General features: G+C 48.0%; 1 protein-coding gene across 1 annotated transcript; it reads left to right on the forward strand.

Moving 5' to 3' along the window:
- Window positions 1–18,852: 18,852 nt before the first annotated feature.
- LOC119456665 (uncharacterized) lies at window positions 18,853–19,726 on the forward strand. Its single transcript, XM_037718490.1, has 2 exons — window positions 18,853–19,074; window positions 19,271–19,726. The coding sequence occupies exons 1-2, from the start codon at window positions 18,853–18,855 to the stop codon at window positions 19,724–19,726; spliced, it is 678 nt and encodes a 225-aa protein (XP_037574418.1).
- The last annotated feature ends 623 nt before the right edge of the window (window positions 19,727–20,349 follow it).

The raw sequence follows: 20,349 nt of genomic DNA on the forward strand, positions 1-20,349 counted from the left end.
CTTTTAGCTGTTATTTCTTATGCATGGGAAGGTTCTGATTGACGTCAAAAGCTGGTTCAGGCACTACAGTCATCGTTGCAGGTGCGCTGGAATCCGTGAAGGCAAAAGCACTGCTTGCTTCTACTCTTTCGTCGATGTAGGCGACCGTGGTGCCATTGTTAATGTGCTTGTCTTCGTGGCTGAAGTTCGTGAGCATCACTCTTGCTTTCCCTTCACGTAGCTGAGCTATGCCTCTAGCGACGCAAATTTCACGGTCGAGCAGTAAGTGATGATCGTCCTCGACGATAACCTCCATGTCTGCAGGCACTTCAGTACCGATGGAAATCATTACGCTGGAGCGAGGCGGAACAGTGACTTGTTCTTCAAGCACATTTAAGGCATGGTAACATATGTTTGTATCCGGTGGTATCGCTTTGTGCGTTGAAAGCGTTATCGACTTGGACCTTAAGTCGATGACCTCACCGTGTTGGTTTAGAAAGTCCATGCCTAGGATGACATCCCTGGAGCATTGCTGCAGGATTACGAAGCTCGCTGGGTAAGTGCCGTTGTTAACCGTGACTCGTGCTGTGCAGATTCCAGCCGGCGTTACCAGGTGGCCTCCCGATGTCCTGATATCGGGTCCTTGCCATGCCGTTTTCACCTTCTTCAACTTGGCGGCAAACGGGCCCCTGAAGACGGAATTGTCGGCTCAAGTGTCGACGAGAGCGGTGACGTTGTGACCATCGATTAGCACGTCTAGGTCGGTAGACCGTCGTCTGGCGTTGCGGTTAAGTCGTGGCGTCGGATCACTGCTGCGTCGGCTTGCTCCGCTGCTGCTACGTCGCGTCGGCAGGTCTTCTTTCGGCGGCGAAGTGTTGTCGTGAAGGCTTTTTCAAGGCGGCGTGCTGATATCTCGCTGTGATGATTCGCGAATATTCTTCGATGGTGGCGGAGGATCTTCGGCATTGCGTCGTGCAGCAATGGCAGCTCTATCGGTTGCTGCTTTTAGTTTCCCGGATAGGGGATCACGGACCGGCCCCTGGCTGAGCCAGTGTATGGTCGGCGCTGCGGTGATAGGTAGCGTCCTGGTGACGGCGAGAGTGAGGGTCGTCGTGGTTGCCACTGGGCTCCGGCGGTCGTCGTGGCTGTGTACTTCCTGGTCTTCTCGGGAAGAAGTCCGTACTCCGGGGGTTGGTTTTGTAGCCTGAGGATAGCTCGATGCTCCGGGACAACGTTGGTGCTCTCTTCGGGGTTAGAGCTTGGATCCCGGCTTTTCGGGGGCGTCCGCTGCATGGACACAAAAGCACCTCCACCAGATGTCACGTAGTAGTGAAGCTGAAGTAAACAGTAGTAAAACTGTGTATGACGAAACTGATTCTTTATTGGACGAACCTGTGCCCACAAAAGCAAGCTACACTCGAAGCACAACGAAAGCGGCGAACACAGTCGGCGATCGTCGAAAATCTGATCTGGGCCGTGATTTTGTAGCAAGGCATTATGACTTATTCTACTCTAGTCTTATCATCCACCGCTCACAGCCGACTGATCCCGTTGATAATGCGAGCGGACCGTCGCTCCGACCACTGACAAAGCGCGATAAGCGCTAAAAGGCATTATGATATTAAAGGCATCGCTGCAAAATACCGGCCCTGCGGTGAATCGCGCCGGCTTTTACACATGAGTCATCGAATGTTCCAGATTAATCCCTGGTACCCGCAGTGTCTTCCAGAAAGTTCTAGACAATTCGCGCCGGTCATACAATCAGATAATATAAGCGTCGATGAAAACAGGCAACGGAAAGAAGCATCGATTACGTTCTAGAAACTTCCAATACAGGCGCGTCCTGCGCCGAGCGATAGCGTGTAACATTTGTTAGCCGGTGGAAAGCGGCCACCGCTGAAAGATAAACATGTATACGTGTCAATAATAATGTGGAGGCCAGCAAGCCTCCATTGCAAACTTTTAAAGCCTTATTTGCTTGGTTGCTTGTCTATTCTAGTACTTTTTACGTTACTGTTTCTATTTTATATGTATGTGACGGTGAAATAAAACTTGTCAAAAATCAGTGTTCTTGCAATTTGATTCGCACCTTCTTCGCTTACGTAATGATATGTTGGGCTGTAAATATACTGCAGAGTTATTTTAATGTTTATTGAATGTCACAAACATACCTTCCCTGAAAGCTCAAGGTACATTAGACAATATCCAGATTACATTGACAGAGCGTTTCACTGATGTTCTTTCTACCAATTTGCTGAACGTGTTACTCACCGTTGCCCTAACGTTATGGTCCAACGTTGCCTGTTGATCAAGAATGAGGACATTAGCAGCAGGTAGGCAAGGTTATGCATAAACATTTGGGCACACTCAGACAACGTTTCAGCAGCATTCTGTGCCACTTAACGCGTAATAACGTGATAATAACTAATTACCGCAATAACTATTACCTCGGGTGACGAATTGTCATCGATATTACTTTATGTGGTTAATACACATCCAAAAAAGTTTGTCTTACGGACGTTGCGACTACCTCATTCATGACAGGGCCGTTACCAGTATTATCGCGCCCAATGTTGAGACCACGTTCCGCTGTGCTCAAGATAATCACATGAGTAGGACATCGTTTCCCGACCAAATGCACAGGTCATCTGGTTCGTCTATATCTGCCCGCGTGTACTATTCTACGCAGCGTCCCCATAAACGTACCAAAAACATTATTTTTTCTGTCTTCATCTCTGCCCGTACTGCTTCAAATCAACGATTCCATGTATAGGTCTCGTTGTCTACGATAACAGCGTATCAAGCGGCCAAGATGCAATATGTATTTTAGAGAAACATCCGCAGTTCATGACCTTGATATTTTGGAGACAGCCATCGTGATACATCCGTAATGAGCACCAACATCCAGCTTGTTCTCCATCATTCTGCATTCCACGTATTCATTTAGACGAGTATATTTTGACACTCCTATCAACTTCATCCCACTTACTCAATTCTTCCATCTCATCTGCGGTAAAGGTCACTGATACCACCAGCCCGGGCTAACCCGGGCCTATAAAACAAGCACCGTAGGAAAACCAAAATGCGAACACCGCAGGTGCCTCAGCAGCGTGTCGAAGCAGCAAAACAACCTTCGCACTGCTCTGGGCCCGTCAATAGTTGGTTATTCTTGCAACTGCGGCCTGCACCACCACACACGTACTACATAAATAAACGCGCTTCCTGTACACGCAGTATTAGCTGAAGTTGTGGAACTCGCTCTTTACTCGCCTCCAGCGTTCCTTCCCAGCCTGATTACGGTAACCGCACGACTAGAAACTTCTGGGTGAAGGTTGGAGTGAGAGCCTCTGCCCTTTGGGGATCTACACCTCTTCCTGCTTCTGCTGAACTCGGAGCCAGTTCCATCGGCACAGCTGTGTGTGATTTCTCAGTCTGCTTCGCGCCGCTCTGCGACAGTGAACTGGCAAATTTGGCCCTGGTCACGTCTTGACTGCCTCACCCTGCACAACGCCCATCCGTTCACCGTAGACATCGCCGAGGTTCCCCCAGTGGTGATGCATTTGCGCAGAAAAGGGCAGGAAGAAAAAAAGGCCAGACCCGAACCAGTTCTGCGCGACACTGCCTTCCCGCGGTATACCCTTTCCTCTCACGCCTTCTCCGAACTCACGCGTCAATCCTGGCGAGACGACAGAAACAAAGAGAAAAATATTGAGAGGATGTGGGCCCATTTCATTTTTGTGCACTTTTCTCTTCTTCTTCTTGTTTTCATTGTTAAGTGCAAAAGTTGCCCCTTGTTTTGCCTGCTCCATTTTATGCGGCATGTGTCAGACGCAGGAAGTGTTTACGCTTCGGGGCTACGACCGTTCCGATGCGACTGCGTGACAGGTAGTATACGAACCGGCCCGGCTTCAGCTAACGGCTAGCAAAGTGGCGAAAGAAAACAATCCTTCTCAGTCCCCGCCTTCTCCTCCAAGCCGTGTAGTGGCTGGCTGCGTGCGCCCCCCCCCCCCCCCCCCCCCCTAGCTGCTTACTAAAACTTGGCCTGCCGGAACTACACTGGGCGCGAGAGTGAGGTTGCGGATGAGAGGAGGAGGTGGTAGCGTGAGGACTAGGTTTATAAACGTGTATCCGGTATGCGTACCATCCCTCAGTGCTGCTGCGTTGGTACATTGTTGCCCCTTCGCGTTGATAATACGCTCGCCCCTAGAAGAGAGGGGAAAAAATTAAAATGAAGGACGGTATGCAAAGAAAGAAAAGGGGGGGGGGGCGAGGAGGATAGGCTGTGGCGCACAGTCTGAGGCGAGTCTATTTCAGGTTTCCTTCAATGAAATTTCCATGATCGTCCCTTTCGGTGCAATTTGTTTGCGCGCTGCATTGCTTGTATTTCAAAGTTCGCTTCTAGTCGTGGACTAAAAAAAAAAAACTTTTCTGTTCAATTTACCCTGACCATCAGATCACTCGTGTAATGACCAACGAAATTATTCGGGAACCCGAATACTGGATTCTTAAACACACCTCAGCCACTTAGCGCGTTCACTATATGAAAACCTTTGCAAGGCTATGTCTACTCTCAGACCATACAGATCGACGGAATAACCACCATTTCTTTTCTTTAAAAATCCCAGAAAACGAAATAAACAATCAGCCCTGGATCTCTTCCGACAAATGATATGTAATTCACATTCACTCTCTCGATAAATAAGTACGACGTATTTCGCAAATGCAAAGGGGAGGGCCTTAAGCTTGTTGGTCTATCCAGGAGGCGTCAAAGCCAAAGTATTGATGGCGGAAAAATCAGCAGTGCTTTTGTGTTGTTTAAGTTTCTCCGCACATCATTCCTTGTGCTGTTCCCAAGCCTCCGCACACTCAGCGATGGGCAATATCTCATAGATGATGAACAATGTGCTGAAATTTATGGTGGGCGTCACTTCCCCATACAACTATTTTGGAGCGTTTATACTTAAAAAAATGTAACGAAGTGTTTCAGTTGCTAGATATATAGCTCAATTGATTGACTAAATGATTATTTATTTCAATAATTGCTTGATCCTTTCATATACTTAGCACACGGAAATGACGAGCACGTGACGGCGATATTGTAATATAATTTTTAAGGTTATGTGTCAAAAACCGGTCCAAACAGATTTTTAGAAATAACCTCAAACGGACATATTTTAGGAATGTAGCGCTATGGTTTAGTAATTCACACAACCGATGACACGATCAGGTAAAAAAAATGATATTTGGCGTAATATACTGTTATCAACGAAGCACACAATTAACTCAATAGCTCCAGTAGGTAGCACTCCATGGGTAACGGCGTGGTTGTTAAGGGCATATCTTATAGTTGTATACTGTATAGCGGTGGCCTATGACCACGCCTAAATGCTGATTCGAGCTAACTCATAAAATAGACGAAGGACGATCATACGGTAGTGCGGGGGGGGGGGGGGGGTAGTGCTGCGTGAAAAATGGCCCCAGTGGCATCAGTATCATAAAGTGCACTTAGTGATTTCGTGTGGAATATTTGGCCAGGTTATGAGAGCACAGACATCAATAATGATGGGCAGCCAAAGAACGATGCATTAGAACTGCAAGCAAAAAAAAAAAAAAAAAAGAAGCGGTATCTTTTATTGAAGTGATGGCCTAGTCGGATCTAGATGGACGCTGTGAAAGCAGCACTAAGACAGGGCAACCGAAAGATTTGAACTTGATAACATCGCCCCTGGCTCAATTTATTCAATGAGATTTCAAGTGTACAGCAATCAGATATACTGCACTGCCCAACGCAGGCGTTGTTTTGCTGGACCTTCGATTGTGGGGCTGTGTCACAAGGTAATACCGTGACCGCATAACGCTCTCACGCGACAGTGCGCGAGGAAGCCGAAGTGTGGCAGAAACTAGAAGTCAACACAGCTTGAGTCTGTGCCTACGCCATACACCCTTAGCTGTATTCTTATAAACGTACACGCTGCGATGAATACGCAATGCTCTGCGACATAGTATGGGCATGCGCAAGCACACCAGAACTAACAACCTAACGCACCCCACCACACGGGAACGTCAGGCTTCGCTGTGCAGCTCCGACCTGATGGGCCAACTCGAATTCGTCAACGAAGCTAGAAGGACAGCTAAGGCAGCTGGACTATTGGACTTAGGGGACCACCCAATGCTGAACGGATGAGCGATCTACATTCGCTTCGTTCGTGTGATGTTGTGTATAAAGATTGTTCTCTTACTTTATAATTTGTGTTGTATCTGCCATTCTGTATTACCGTATTTTCAGTACAAAAGATATTGACGCTAGCCCTTATTTTTGCCGCTGTTCTACTGCCCCAGTTCTATTCCGAATTACGAAAGTAAATGCAGATCTCGCAAAATAAAACACGTGAAATTTCACACATCGATCATCGCAGCTTCACTGGCCTTTGTCACTATGCTTTCTTTCATAAATTGTAAACAGAATCAGTTTTGTTCTCTATTTGTTCCTAAACAAAGACCCTAATGTTAAACACGATATCTTCCTTAAACACATTATCATACCACTAAATGCTGACTTTTACGGCTTACCACGATTACATACACTGCTTGCAGCATCGATTGTAAACTATAACAAAAATGCTGCCGAGGCAACAAACGTTGGCGCCATCCTGCCATTTCGCTGTTTTGCAGGTAAAGAGGAGTGTGGAACGCTTGCGAATTATCAGCTACGCGATGACGCTGACCTAATTCCGTGTATGGTTGCTCAAAAAGGGATGGAGGAAGCCCTCCCATTTTGTGGCCATTAATTACTCGTTTGCTATACTGTAGCGGCTCTGATGGCTCAAAGTGAGCGATCAATTACTGGCCTCATGAGAAAAGCAGCTCGTGGGCAATGGTTCCACACATCATTATTTGTTATCATTTATCGACACCTGTTATCATCGCAATCAGCGCATTTGCAATTATTTAGATTTTATTATTTTCCTTTCACCTCACTCAACAACCCCCCTCCAGTCCACCTTTATTTACTGCATGTGGCGTAGCTGCAGACGAACAAAGAAAGGACGCCGACTCTTAGTGAACTCGACGTAGAATAAGGTCATAACCCAACGTGCTACCGCTTCTTAGAACTTGTCTTTCTACAAAGTGCATAACGAGAAGAAAAAAAAAACGCTATGTTCCGAGACAGCAAATATTTTTAAATGTTGGACCAAAAAGAAGGTATGCATTCAGTGGCAATTTTGAAATATTCTGAATTGCTATGTCAACTTCGTGCACCAGTCAGCGTGAGGGTGATGGAGATGCTTCGCGAGGAACACGCGTCTGCGCTATTTTAAATACCATCGCTCCAACTGTCGCTGTTTGCTTCATTCAGAGATCCAATACGACAAATGTCAAGGTGTTCAGCATAATTAAACTTTTTCGAATATACCTCCGAACCAAATTGGTCAGCTCTATGAAATCTACAGTGGTTACACAGAGTCGTGCCCTCTCACACCACTTTCTGCTGTCAGATACGTTTCAGGTTCCGTACCCTGTGTTTCACTAACCGATGCTGGCACCAAATGTAATTATACACTCCGGAGTTCCGCCATGCCGACGGCATCGCCTGACATCTCTCAACTCCATGCCGTTTCTCGGTGTCTCGTGTCATGCAAAGTTGTCTTGCCACTCGCATTTCAGCATGCATCATCGCAGTGTACTAGGTCGACGCTCCATTTGATTTGCTTTAGTACCGGGGCACAATCACTTGAAAGCGAATAGCTGTCTTTGGTTACCGTGCTGCAGGTTTCTTGGTGGTAGGCTGCGTTTCTGCGGGGATGGATTAAAAGACGGCGCTCGAATAGCTCGAGGCAGCCATCCTCCTTTACCACCGCTATTACCCGCTCAGGCGGCTGCGCCAGAGAGAGCTCCTCACCAGCTCTACTTTACGAATTGCGCAGTGAAACTAACGCTACCCAAATATCCTCGCTGCAATAAACACACGCCTTCAAGCGCCTCATTCTTTCATTAAAGTGAATAGGTATTCATCAAGCATTCGCGTCGCCATCCCTTTGTGTCTCACATAAGTATACAAGAAAATAAATGAAATATTTAAAAATTTGCTTTATTATGCGCTTTGAAATGTCCCGGAAACGCATCCTCACACGAGAATAGTTGGAGCTGCAACGAAGGCATCGTGCCGAGCAAAGCGCCTCTCGAATGCTGAGAACATTCGCGTTCGGCTGTTCCCTTACATTGACAGGCGTCTTCGATTGTTTCTGCATGTGTCTCTTTTAATTTTGTAATTTATTCAAATAATCTACTCTTGAAATTATATTGTGGGCCTCAAAACGTGGTGATGATCATTAGAGATAATGTGCGGCGTCGAGTATGTGGGTGACGACGTGAAGGCTGCATGAATGTTCAGATCAAGCTCATTGCTACTATACAGGTATGTGAGAAGCCTGTCTAAAATATTGATACGGAACAGCCTTCAAAGTGTGGGTATACACTGAGGAGAAGGAAGACGACGGGATCCCCTTGATACAACGTCGCTATTTTCGCCTCCGTTATCTTCCCTGTAGATGAAGTGTAAATAACCTTGGGCATCAGTTACACGTAACATTATTTGGTGGAGGTGCGGGGCTGATGTCAGTGGCAGCTGGCATCTCTTAAACATCGGTCTGTAACACAACTCCGCAGAACTATGTATTGACCTGAGAAAGTGCACGGACATTCAAGCCTAAAGGTCTGTTGCTTAGTGCCCAATATAACTCATATGTATACTAGTTTAATTGAATACAAAATATGTAAATAAATGTGATTGCTTTATAATCTGAATTGCTACAGTTACATACGCATTTAATAGCTGTATTAAATTGAAACAGCTTGAAAGACTTCAGTTAGCTATAATTTAGTATTATAAAAAATATCACAGTGCACACACCGGTCATTACGGTGGCCATATTTATCATTGGTGTGTTATCGCCTCTGAAAAATAATTGTCACTCTCGTGCGCATTGGCATGGCAGGCTGCTCGTCCATACAAAAGAGCACATGTCTCACTCAGATTACGAGCGAATAACGCAATTTGAATACAAAATATTGGAGGGACGTTGACAACGAAATGACATTCTTCCTGTGAAAGGTTTGCTGGTAAATTTTCAAAGTATTGTCCTGTACAAAGTCGAATTTTTTAAAGAGCGTCCACCATGGCCAATGCTTCCTCCAATCTAAAGAACTTGTGGAGTAGCCCCAGGTTTGAATTCCACTTTGGTTCCGGCCTCATCTGTGCTCCACTTTAGCCTCATCCTTAGTAACGATGACGATGCTGCTATTCGGCATGCGTGCTTGAATGCCATACGAGTTCCCCCAAGTTTTGCGTGGCTCACATTCTCAAACAGTTAACAGACCTTCAGACCACAGTCAAATACGACGTGTTTAATTTGCCAAGTACAAAAAGAACTGTGATATTTACTTTCGTGCAGTTCTTGCAGATCTCGGCTTCAATTTTGCGATAACATGTGCCTTAATGTTAACAATTCGAAATACGTTTAATATCCACCTTGCCACGTAAGAATATCTGAAAAAACAGCACGTGCATGGATATGATAATTTATTTTTTAGACAAAATGTCCCACATAAAAGGAAACACCTGGTAGATGTCATATAAGCTTTAATATATATGTCCGTTCTAAGCATGTTCAGCGTATAAAAACGTAACTGGGATAGTCAGCTCTGGCGTATCCTGGCTTCGCATGCATCTACATTTAGAAAGCTGACAGTCACATTAGCATACGCTAAAGAGGATGAAAATGGAAGCCTGCGCGTTCACGAGACATTCGTTAAAGTACTTAGACATTATCATTCGAATGCGTTGTTGCAACGTATTACTTGTTTTCCCTTGTTCTCTTTTTTGGTCGCCTAGACATCGCCACAGGTTATGCATGATGGAATGACACGTTACAGTGGTCGTAGCTTTCTCTTTCTTTTTCGTTCGTCTACTTCCTTGTAGCGCAGGCAAAATGAAAGTGACAGGGAAAGGCACATTAGACAAACACGCCGCGCTACCTTTCAACAGCGCAGGTATTTCCAGTTCTCACAGGCGTACTTGCACTCCTCAAAACGTCATAAGACAAGTGTAAATTGCGCGGCAAATATGAACTAACCTGGGAAAATGACGTGGTTAAGACACCCTCGTTATTTCTTCGCAAATTTTCATACAAATTTATTCAATATTTCTGCACAATGAATGATAATATTTACACATTTCACTAAGAAGGTTAAGTCACCTTTGGTGCGTCTGCAGTCCAGGGCTTCTAGAGTGAGCGAGGACAGGGAGTGAGGCCGTTGTTCACGGTCGATCTGCCTCGAGCACCGATATCCTTGTATTGAGACAGCTGTTCTCCGAACTACGTCTACTTCATTTCTCTTAGACCAGAAAACACTTTTCCTACCGACAGCGGTGTACTCCAAAAGAAGTCAGCAAAGGGATGTGTACAGCTCTAGAAATACACCTAATGTAGTGAAGAGGAATGCCCGGCGCTGCAGCCACATCGCCAGTCATCCGGAAAGCGCGAGCTCGAGATTGCCTGAGCTGTTCTAGCTGAGACACGCTGCGAACGCTGCCTGCTGCTTTCTTGTTCTGTGTCCGCATTAGATTCTGGTGGAGGGGTTGCGGTTTCTCCCAACCTGGAATTACGCACCAGAACTGCCGTCCGTCATGCCTGACGACCCCAGCCCGACATCCCCACCGGTTTCTCCAGCCATCGTATGTGCCGGTGCCCAGCGTCAGCGGGATCCTGACATCTTCAGGGGCACCGATGAGAAAGACATTGAAGCTTGGCTGGAATTGTACGAACGCGCCAGCAACACTAACAAATGGGACGACACCCTCAAGCTCAGCAACGCGATGTTTTATCTCTCGGGCATCGCCAAGCTGCGGTTTAGAAACCGTGAAGCCGATCTCCGCACCTGGGCTCGCTTCAAAACCAGCATCGCGGACGTTTTCGGCCGCCCTGGCGTGCGCAAACTTCGCGCTGAACAACGCCTACGCAGCCGATCCAAGCAAACTGCTGAAACGTTCACCAGCTACATTGAGGACATCGTCCGACCTCTGCCAGCGTGTCAACCCGACGATGGCGGAGGTGGACAAGGTACGGCACATCATGAAGGGCATTTCCGACAATGCCTTTCATATGCTGCTGTCAAAAAGCCCTGACACTGTTTCGCAGGTCATTGAGCTTTGCCAGAGTTTCGACGAGCTCTGCAGGCAGTGTCTTCTCACATAGCGCCCACCTGTGTCCGATGAAAGCCTCGCGAGTGTGGCCGCGGCTCCTGACAGGGACTCCCTGCTTTGCCAGATAAAAGAGTTCGTCCGTGCTGAGTTCGCTCGTCAGTTTTTGCTGCTGTCTTAAGCCACGTCACCACCCTCGCCTTTACCGGCCAACCTTCGCCAAGTCATCTAAGAGCAAGTTTGCGTAGCTCTCCCTTCAGCCCGCGAGACTCCGCCGGTGCCGACTCCCATTGCTTTTCCCGAGGTAGCTGCACCTCTCAGCTATTCCGAGGCTCTCGCACGGCCGTAATCTCAGACCTTTGCGCCATTCTTATCAGCCGTGCCATTCACTGCGTCCAGCTCCTGACTTCATTCACCCAAGGTACCCACAAAGCAGTGGACAATGGCGCACACCTGACAACCGCCCAATATGTTTTGCGTGTGGTCTACTTGGCCACATTGCACGATTTTGCCGTCACCGCCCAACATCCTACTACCGTAGCTTCGACACAGAACCATACGTTTCACCATACCCGTCGTCCTCCGCGCCTGAGAACAATGGCCAGATGTCTTCTTTCTAGGACCACCGCCCTCTTGTTGACCACCATTTGCGATCGCCCCGACGTCGCTCGCTTTCGCCGATGCGTCATCGTCCTTCTACGCCGGACCGGGAAAAGTAATCTACGCAGCTCCAGGGGCGAGAACTGCGTCACCCAAGCCAACAGACCAAGGCCTCTCCCTTCTCCGACTAAGGTTACTGATGTATATGTGGACGGCGTCGCTGCACTCGTCCTCGTTGACACTGGTGCCGCAGTTTCAGTTATTAGTGCCAAGCTTTGCCGTTTGCGCAGGAAAGTTACGGACGCCACTGTCAAACGTATCCCTGCCTACTGCCAGCGCATACCGCATCACGCCTGCAGCTGCGTGAACTGCTTGAGTTGTGATCAACTGGCCTCCTCTACATCATCAAATTTTTGGTGCTGTGTGCTTGTTCCCGCGATCTTATTTTGGGCTAGGACTTCCTTTCCGCTAATAAGGCCGTTATCGACTGTTCTCGTGCTGAAGTGGAATTTCAAACGCTGTGCGACACCCCGCTCCTTGACGCTCGTGAATCTGAAGATAAAGTTTTTGTTGCCGAAGATGTAACGATTACACCGCACTCTTTTGCCCTTGCTACAGTGTCATGCAACATTGTTGCTGCTGCCAGCGCACTTTTTACGCCATCCGCCACTTTCGCTCGTCGAAAATGTTCCCCGCTGCCTTTCGCTGTTTTGGACGTTCATGCCGGCGTCAGCAGACTGCTCGTCTCCAACCGATTGTCCGGTCCTCTCACTTTGCTTCGTGGGGAATGCTTTGGCCGCGTCCAGTGTGTCGACCCTGCTGCCATCATTGACATGCCAACTGGTTCCATCGCCATGCACTCGTGAGGTCGCTGGAGTGAGCTGTAACCCCGCGCAGGAGAAGACTTTGCCCGATGTTCTACATAGCTCCATCGCCGACACATTGACTGTTTCCCAACACGCCCAGCTTCTACGCCTTCTCGGCGAGTTCCGTTCGTCTTTCGACTGCCAGCATATTCCCTTGGGCCGTACGTCAACTGTTTGTCATCGCATCGGCACAGGTACCAGTGCGCCACTGCGACAAAGACCATATCGTGTATCCGCGACAGAGTGCCGTGTTATCGATGACCAAGTAGCTGACATGCTGAAGCGCGGTGTCAGTCAGCCTTCGGATCGCCCCTGGGCATCTCCCGTTGTTCTTGTTAAGAAGAAGGACGGATCGATTCGATTCTGGGTCGATTACCGTCGTCTTAACAAAATAACTCGTAAAGGTGTTTACCCTCTTCCGAGAATTGATGACGCCCTTGACTGTCTCCAAGGCGCGGAGTTCTTCTTTTATATCGACTTAAGTAGCGGCTATTGGCAAGTCCCCATGGCACCCGAAGACCAACCTAAAACGGCCTATGTAACACCAGATGGCCTATACGAATTTCGTGTCATGCCTTTCGGGCTTTGCAACGCCCCAGCAACATTTGAGCGTATGAGGGACGACCTTTTGCGTGGTCTCAAGTGGAAAACGTGTCTGTGCTACTTAGATGATGCGGTTATTTTTTCGCCCGATTTTCCCACCCATCTCTGTAGGTTGGAGGAAGTGTTACAGTGCCTAACTGCCACCGGTCTTCAGCTCAACCTGAAGAAATGCCACTTTGGCGCAAGTCAGCTCACCATCCTTGGCCATGTCGTATCTAAACACGGTATTCTTCCTGGCGCAGCCAAGCTCCGTGCAGTTGCTGATTTTCCCAAACGTTCCTCCGGAAGAGAACTTCGCAGCTTCCTTGGCCTTTGTTCTTACTTTCGCCGATTCATTCGGAATTTTGCGTGTATCACCGCTCCCTTGAATCAGCTTTTACGGAGCGACTTGAACAATTACGCCTGGTTCCCTGCTTGTGACGATGCCTTCAAGAGTTGCGTCGTCTATTAACATCGCCGCCTATACTGCGTCACTTCGACCCGAGTGCTCCGACCGAAGTACACACCGACGCCAGCGGTGTTGGGCTCGGCGCTGTGCTCGCGCAGCGCAAATCTGGATTCGACGAGTACGTCATTGCATACGCAAGCTGCACCTTCACCAAAGCAGAGACAAATTATTCCGTTACGGAGAAGGAATGTTTGGCCATAATCTGGGCACTTGGTAAATTTCGACCCTACCTCAATGGCCGCCCCTTGGATGTTTTACAGACCACCATGCACTTTGTTAGCTGTCCACGTTGAAGGACCCCTCAGGTCCTTTAGCTCGCTGGCCCTTGCGGTTGCAAGATTTCGACGTGCGCGTTGTCTACAGGTCTGGCCGCCGCCATACCGACGCCGACGAACTTTCCCGTTTGCCCGTGTCAACCAAAAGCGATACCTGCCTCTCTGCCGTTGACCAAGTACTTTCGTTCTCAGCAGGCTGCGACATGGCTTCGGAGCAACAAAAGGATACCTGGATTAGTGCTCTTATCCGCTTCCTTTCAAACCCGTCGACTGTTCCTCCACCTTCTCGAGCTTTGCGCCGTCAAGCTTCGCACTTCGAAATGCGAGATGGACTTCTCTATCGCCGGAATTACGCCTCTGAAGTCCGCAAATCGTTGCTCGTCATACCTCGACGTCTTCGTGGTGAAATATGATCTGCCTTCCACACTGACCCGCAGTGTGCACATGCGGGTGTCTTTATCGACTCCCTCTTACCCTCGTACAGCACTCACTATTTATAAATTATTGTTGAAGCCATTTCAGTTAGGAGTGAAAGAAGAAATATATTCTGTAAGAATGAGGGCAAATATATGAGCAAGCTAGGAGATTACAACCGTTAGTCATATTTTCTAATTAACTTTCTCTCAAGCTATACCACGTAAAGTAAACGATTGAATGGACGCTTCCTACGCTATGTGCTATGGTAGGAATTTGTTATGAAACGTAGCCAACTTTTCAGCTGCAAGTTTCGATCAGGCAACCTTTAAATCATATTGTAATGAGCATACAAGAGGTAGTTGGAAAGAAGAGGAGGACGAAGTGCTTCTAGGCCGGACTGCGCGGTCACCATCATCCATCTCCTGTAAATAAAGTCATTTCTGCACAACTCTCCGTAACAGTTGTGGTGGAAGGTGCTGGGTAATCGACACCCGAAGACGGAGGTTATACCGCAAGTTCTTCGTCGAAGCCGTCGCCTTGCTGGACTTCCACCGAACCCAGCGGAGTTGGAGATGTCCCGCGACGCGGAAGAGCAACGGCCTGTCCCAGCCTCTGCCGGTTCTGTCCAGCAACTACGAGATGCACGTCCCTTCGCCGGAAAACCGGGCGAAGACGTCGATGAATGGCTCATCCATTACAAACGGGTCAGCGCCTACAACGAGTGAAATAGCACTTCTCAGCTTTCCAACGTTGTGTTCTTTCTTACGGATACCGCGTTGGTGTGGTTTGATAACAACGAGGAGACATTCACAACATGGGAAAGATTTGTTTCGCTAATCAAAGAGCGCTTCGGTGACTCCGTGACGAAAAAGAAAAGGGCAGAGCAGACGCTTTCACAACGCGCGCAAGTGCCGGGAGAAACGTGCATCACCTACATTGAGGAAATGTTGAAACTCTGCAGGATGGTGGACTCTGGCATGTCCGAGGAAGACAAAGTCGGTCACATCCTAAACGGAATCGCCGAGGACGTTTATAGCTTTCTGATTGCTAAAGACAACCTGGCCTCCGTCACCGACGTCATCCGGCACTGCCGCACGTTCGAGCACCTTAAGACGAGGCGCGTTACGCCGAAGTTTGGTAGATTAGCCAACGTTACGACCGTTGCAAGCATAGATAACGACCAGTCGCTCGATCTTGCTTCAACGATCCGTCAAATAGTTCGAGAAGAACTCAGCCTGCACTCACAAGTGATTCACTGCGATACCCATCACCCATGCTCGACACCAACTGTTGAAACAACGTTTCATCCTTCTCCGAGTATCCAGCGGATTATGGACTCCCGCCTCGACAGCCACCACTTGTTTACCAAAGCGGCGCTCCCTCTGACGCTCGATCACGATCGGCAGAGCCGCGTTATTATCGCCAAGGCCCCGTGACTTATGATGCCGGGACGCGACCAGAGTAACGTCGACCCTACTACCAGGACCTCAATTACGACCGATACAGCCGATCCCAGCGAACACCCGAGGCGAGTTACCCAAACGAGAACGACCTTGCTTACCGCCCACAGAGAGCAAGCATTGGTTTTGAGGAGTATACAGTGAACCGTGACCCTCCCGTGTGCTACAGCGGCGGTTCCACGGGACACATAGCTCGTTACTGTCGCCAACGCCGTCAGTCACGAAGGACACCGCCGATGTTCTCGCCACCTGGAACCCGTACATCGCATGACACATGGACCAGTTAACTTCCCACGGACCGTTTCTCGCGCGAGATCAGACGCAGCGATTCGCCAGCGTGTGACCGCAGCCTGACATCACCAACTAACCGTCCTCGTCGTTCTCCGTCTCTCGGCGCCGTGCATCTTCGCCCCCGCCGGGAAACTAGCATCCGCGGCTGATGGAGGTGAGGTCGCCGGACGGTCTTTGGATGAAATACTTCTGCCTGCTGTGATCAAAAACAAAGTGAATGTGCTAGTTAACGGATTGCCGACCATTGCTTTAGTTGATACTGGTGCGAATGTGTCTGTCATGAGCCTCGCTTTCAAGAACCGCCTAGGCCACAAAGTTAGGTTTTCATGGGACGATGCCGTTACCTTCCGTGGAGTGGGCGGCGAGTGGCTCCACCCCCTCGGTGTTTGCGCTGTAAGTGTTACGTCGGCTGGGAAAGTGTTTGTGTCGGAGTTTTTAGTTCTTGCCCGCTGTTCGCACGATGTAATTCTCGGCATACATTTTCTTCAACACTGCGGCGCTTCTGTGGACTGTGGAAATGGTGAAATACATGCGAACGAGGTGCTTTTACCCGCGCTTTCTGAACAAAGCTCGTGTGGCGAAGAAAGGGATACACTCAGTGTGCTTGATGAAGTGCTTGCCCCCTCATGGTGCCTAACGCCCGTTCGTGTTTGTGCGAATACTGTTGACGCTGCTTGCGTAGACCTCGTGATTAGGCCCCTCAGCATTAACTCTGCTAAAAATGTATACTCGTGCCTTGCTCTGTCGTGTGCATGAAGAGAGGAGTTGCAACATTCTGGGCGCTGAATTGTTCCGCCACGCCAGTAGTCCTGCCTCGAGGCATGAAAATTGCCCTTTTCGGTGAAGCTTTATGCAGCTCAATAGCAGTACTCACAGCAGAGCCCGCTCCTGCTTACTCTCCATGCGATTATCGCCCTTCTGAAGAGCTGATTCTCGGTATGATCAGCAAGGCTCTCTGCACATCTGAGCGTCAAGCACTGGTACAAGTCATGTCCCGACATGTTGCTGCATTCAATTTTACTCACGGAGATGCGCCACTTGATTTACCGTCATCACGAGCTCCCCACAGAATAGATACCGGCTCAGCACACCCCATTCGCCAGAAGCCCTACCTCGTGTCATCCTCCGAGCGCAAGGTTATCGCAGAACAAGTTAACGAAATGAAGAACAAAGGTGTTGTTCAAGAGTGTTCCAGTCCATGGGCAGCTCCAGTAATCCTCGTCCGGAAGAAAGATGGCTCCTGAAGATTCTGCGTAGATTACAGACGCCTAAACGCTGTGAAGAAGAAGGATGTCTACCCACTACCGCGAATCGACGACGTCATCGATTGTTTACACGCTGCTTCTTATTTTTCGACGCTTGATCTACGATCTGGGTATTGGCAAATAGCTATGGAACCTAAAGACAAGGAAAAGACCGCATTCGTGACCGCAGATGGCTTATTCGAATTTAATGCTATGCCTTTTGGCCTCTGTAATGCTCCCGCCACCTTTGAAAGTTTCATGGATACAATATTACGTGGCCTAAAGTGGGAGATATGCATGTGTTACTTGGATGATGTTCTAATCTTCGGCCGCATGTTGGAAGAACATAACGCCCGCCTGAGCCTTGTTCTGAGTTGCATCGAGAAAGCTGGACTAGCTTTAAACTCAAAAAAGTCTGGGTTTGGCGAGCGTCAAACATTGGTTCTGGGACATCTGGGGTGCGATCTTGTACGCGTTAAAAAATGGAACGGATCGCCTCCGTTCTATTTTGGAACGCCTACAAGATCGCGCCCCTAGTCGACAAGGATGGCGTCAGACCGGATCCTCGTAAGATTGAAGCAGTCAGCTCCTTCAAACCACCACAGACAGCACGAGAACTTCGCTCCTTCATTGGTCTATGTTCCTATTTTCGTCGTTTTGTGCCCCGATTTGCCGATATTGTTCACCCGTTGACATCTATTCTGCGACAGGATGTAGCCTTCACATGGACACCGGAGCGTGACGCATCATTCTCGCAACTGAAGTTTATACTAACGTCAGCACCCCTCTTGCGTCACTTCGACCCATCTTGCCCGACTGAAGTTCACACCGATGCTAGTGGAATCGGAATAGGAGCGGTACTTGTACAACGTCACAACAACACCGAAAATGTCGTCGCATATGCCAGCCGTTGTCTGAGCAAGTCGGAGCGCAATTATACGGTTACGGAGCAGGAATGCCTGGCAGCTTTTTTCGCCGTGCAGAAATTTCGATGTAATCTTTACGGAAGACCATTTAAGATAGTCACCGATCATCACTCTTTATGCTGGCTGGTTGGTTTGCGTGATCCCACAGGTCGACTCGCGCGCTGGGCGCTGCGCCTTCAGGAATATGACTTCGTGGTGTCATACAAGTGATGTCAGACTGGACTTGGCAGCAGCGCATCGGAAACGATGTTCACCAACCCGTTCTGCTTTGTTGTGCAGGTCTTAGCCGGCCTGACACAAGTGCAACCACCAGTTTTCTGCGCCTTGCCTCGACTGCCTGTCGTTCTCGCTGATGATGTCAGCAACGAGCTACAAACACGTGGCGACTGGATGAAAGCCAGCAAAGTCATCCTGCCGACTATCAGGATTTCTGCGCATGCCCCGACATCTGGGACGGCGGAACACGTGGTCCATCAAGCCTTTATAAGGAGCAACTCATCGCCGATCACTTTCAGTGGGCTTGGCAGCAGCGCATCGGAAACGATGTTCACCAACCCGTTCTGCTTTCTGGTCCAGGTTTGTGCACACATGCCTACTAAACGCTTTCACAGCGATAACCGCTTTTTGGTGCTGCTGCCGTGCCCACTGATTATCGCGAACGTTCTATCTGATGTCTGTTCATTCCTAATGAATTTATTATTATGCGGTGATGTTGAATCTAATCCAGGCCCAACATATGAAGAAATGTTGCTTCAGCTTATTTCTGTCCAAACTAATATGACTGCCTCAATTAGCACTTACACAGCAGAGTGCTCTTGAGGATAAAATTGGCGGTTTAAGTGAGCGCATTACTAAGCTGGAAGCCAAGATATCATGCTTTGCAACATTAAACAAAGAACTCAGTAATCTAAAAACAGCTGTGACTAAACTTGAAAATGACAAGTCATACATGCTCAAATAGATTGATGACTTGGAAAACAGAAGCCGGAGAAATAACTTGCTTGTTTACGGTTTGGAGGAGAAGGACAAAGAGACACCTGTTAGTCTTCAGAATATGGTACAGAAAGAACTCTTTGAAGAAAAACTGAAAGTCGAAATTAATAGTGTGGAAAGGTGTCACAGACTGGGAAAAAAGAACGAAGGCTGCCCTGTAATTATGAAATTTCAGGACTACAGAGATAAAGTTACAGTCCTACAGGCATGCTCAAAGCTGAAAGGAACCAATTTTTCTGTGACTGAAGACTTTTCCAGCCGAATTCGGGAGATTAGAAAAAAGCTATGGCAAAGCTTGTCAGAGGAGAAGGCTAACGGTGCTAAAGTCAAACTGGTATTTGACAAACTATTTGTTGATGGTGCTATGTTCGGGAGGAACGAGGAGAAGGATGAGCGCTATCGTATTACTAAAAAGAAAGAATGACCGAGCACAGTTAGAAAGCAAATGTTCATACTAATAAATGTCAACTGTAGAAGTGTTGTTAATAAAGCTACACAACTTGAGGGTTTGCTTCTTACTCATGACGTAGAAATAGCTGCACTTACCCAACCTGCCTTAGTTGCCACATATTTGATAGTGAATTTGTTCCAGAAAATTACCGAGTGTTTCGTAAAGACCGGGATGGAAGGGGCGGTGGAGTGGCCGTACTATTCAAATCTTCATTGTAGATCTTCAAAATGCCTGATATTGATGGTGTAGAGGGCTTCTTTTTTAAATTCTACAAAAATAATGTTCGATATATTCTCGGAGTCGTTTACAGGCCTCCTAACTCTTCCGTTGAGGCCCTAATTAACCTAAAAGAATATCTACAGCACCATGTCAAATCAAATGATAGGCTCATTTTGACTGGCGATTTTAATCTACCGAACATAGATTGGACTACTTTCTCGTATTCCACTAACACTATTGAACAAACTATGCTTGATATTTCCCTTGCATTTGACCTGTTACAAGTGGTTAAAGACTTTACTAGAGTTCATAATGGCTCAGGTTCTACTCTTGATTTATTTTTTTTAATGGTACTATTAAAGAAAGAGTGGAATGCA

Source organism: Dermacentor silvarum, chromosome 6 (genome assembly GCF_013339745.2).
Source record: "Dermacentor silvarum isolate Dsil-2018 chromosome 6, BIME_Dsil_1.4, whole genome shotgun sequence".
NCBI classification, from domain to species: domain Eukaryota; kingdom Metazoa; phylum Arthropoda; class Arachnida; order Ixodida; family Ixodidae; genus Dermacentor; species Dermacentor silvarum.

What these genes read in the sequence shown, in the direction of transcription:
- LOC119456665 (XM_037718490.1), top strand. Translation starts at nt 18,853, where the DNA reads ATGTTCACCAACCCGTTCTGCTTTCTGGTCCAGGTTTGTGCACACATG. An exon ending in TGTTGCTTCAGCTTATTTCT is followed by an intron (nt 19,075 to 19,270) that starts GTCCAAACTAAT and finishes ATGCTCAAATAG; the next exon opens with ATTGATGACTTGGAAAACAG.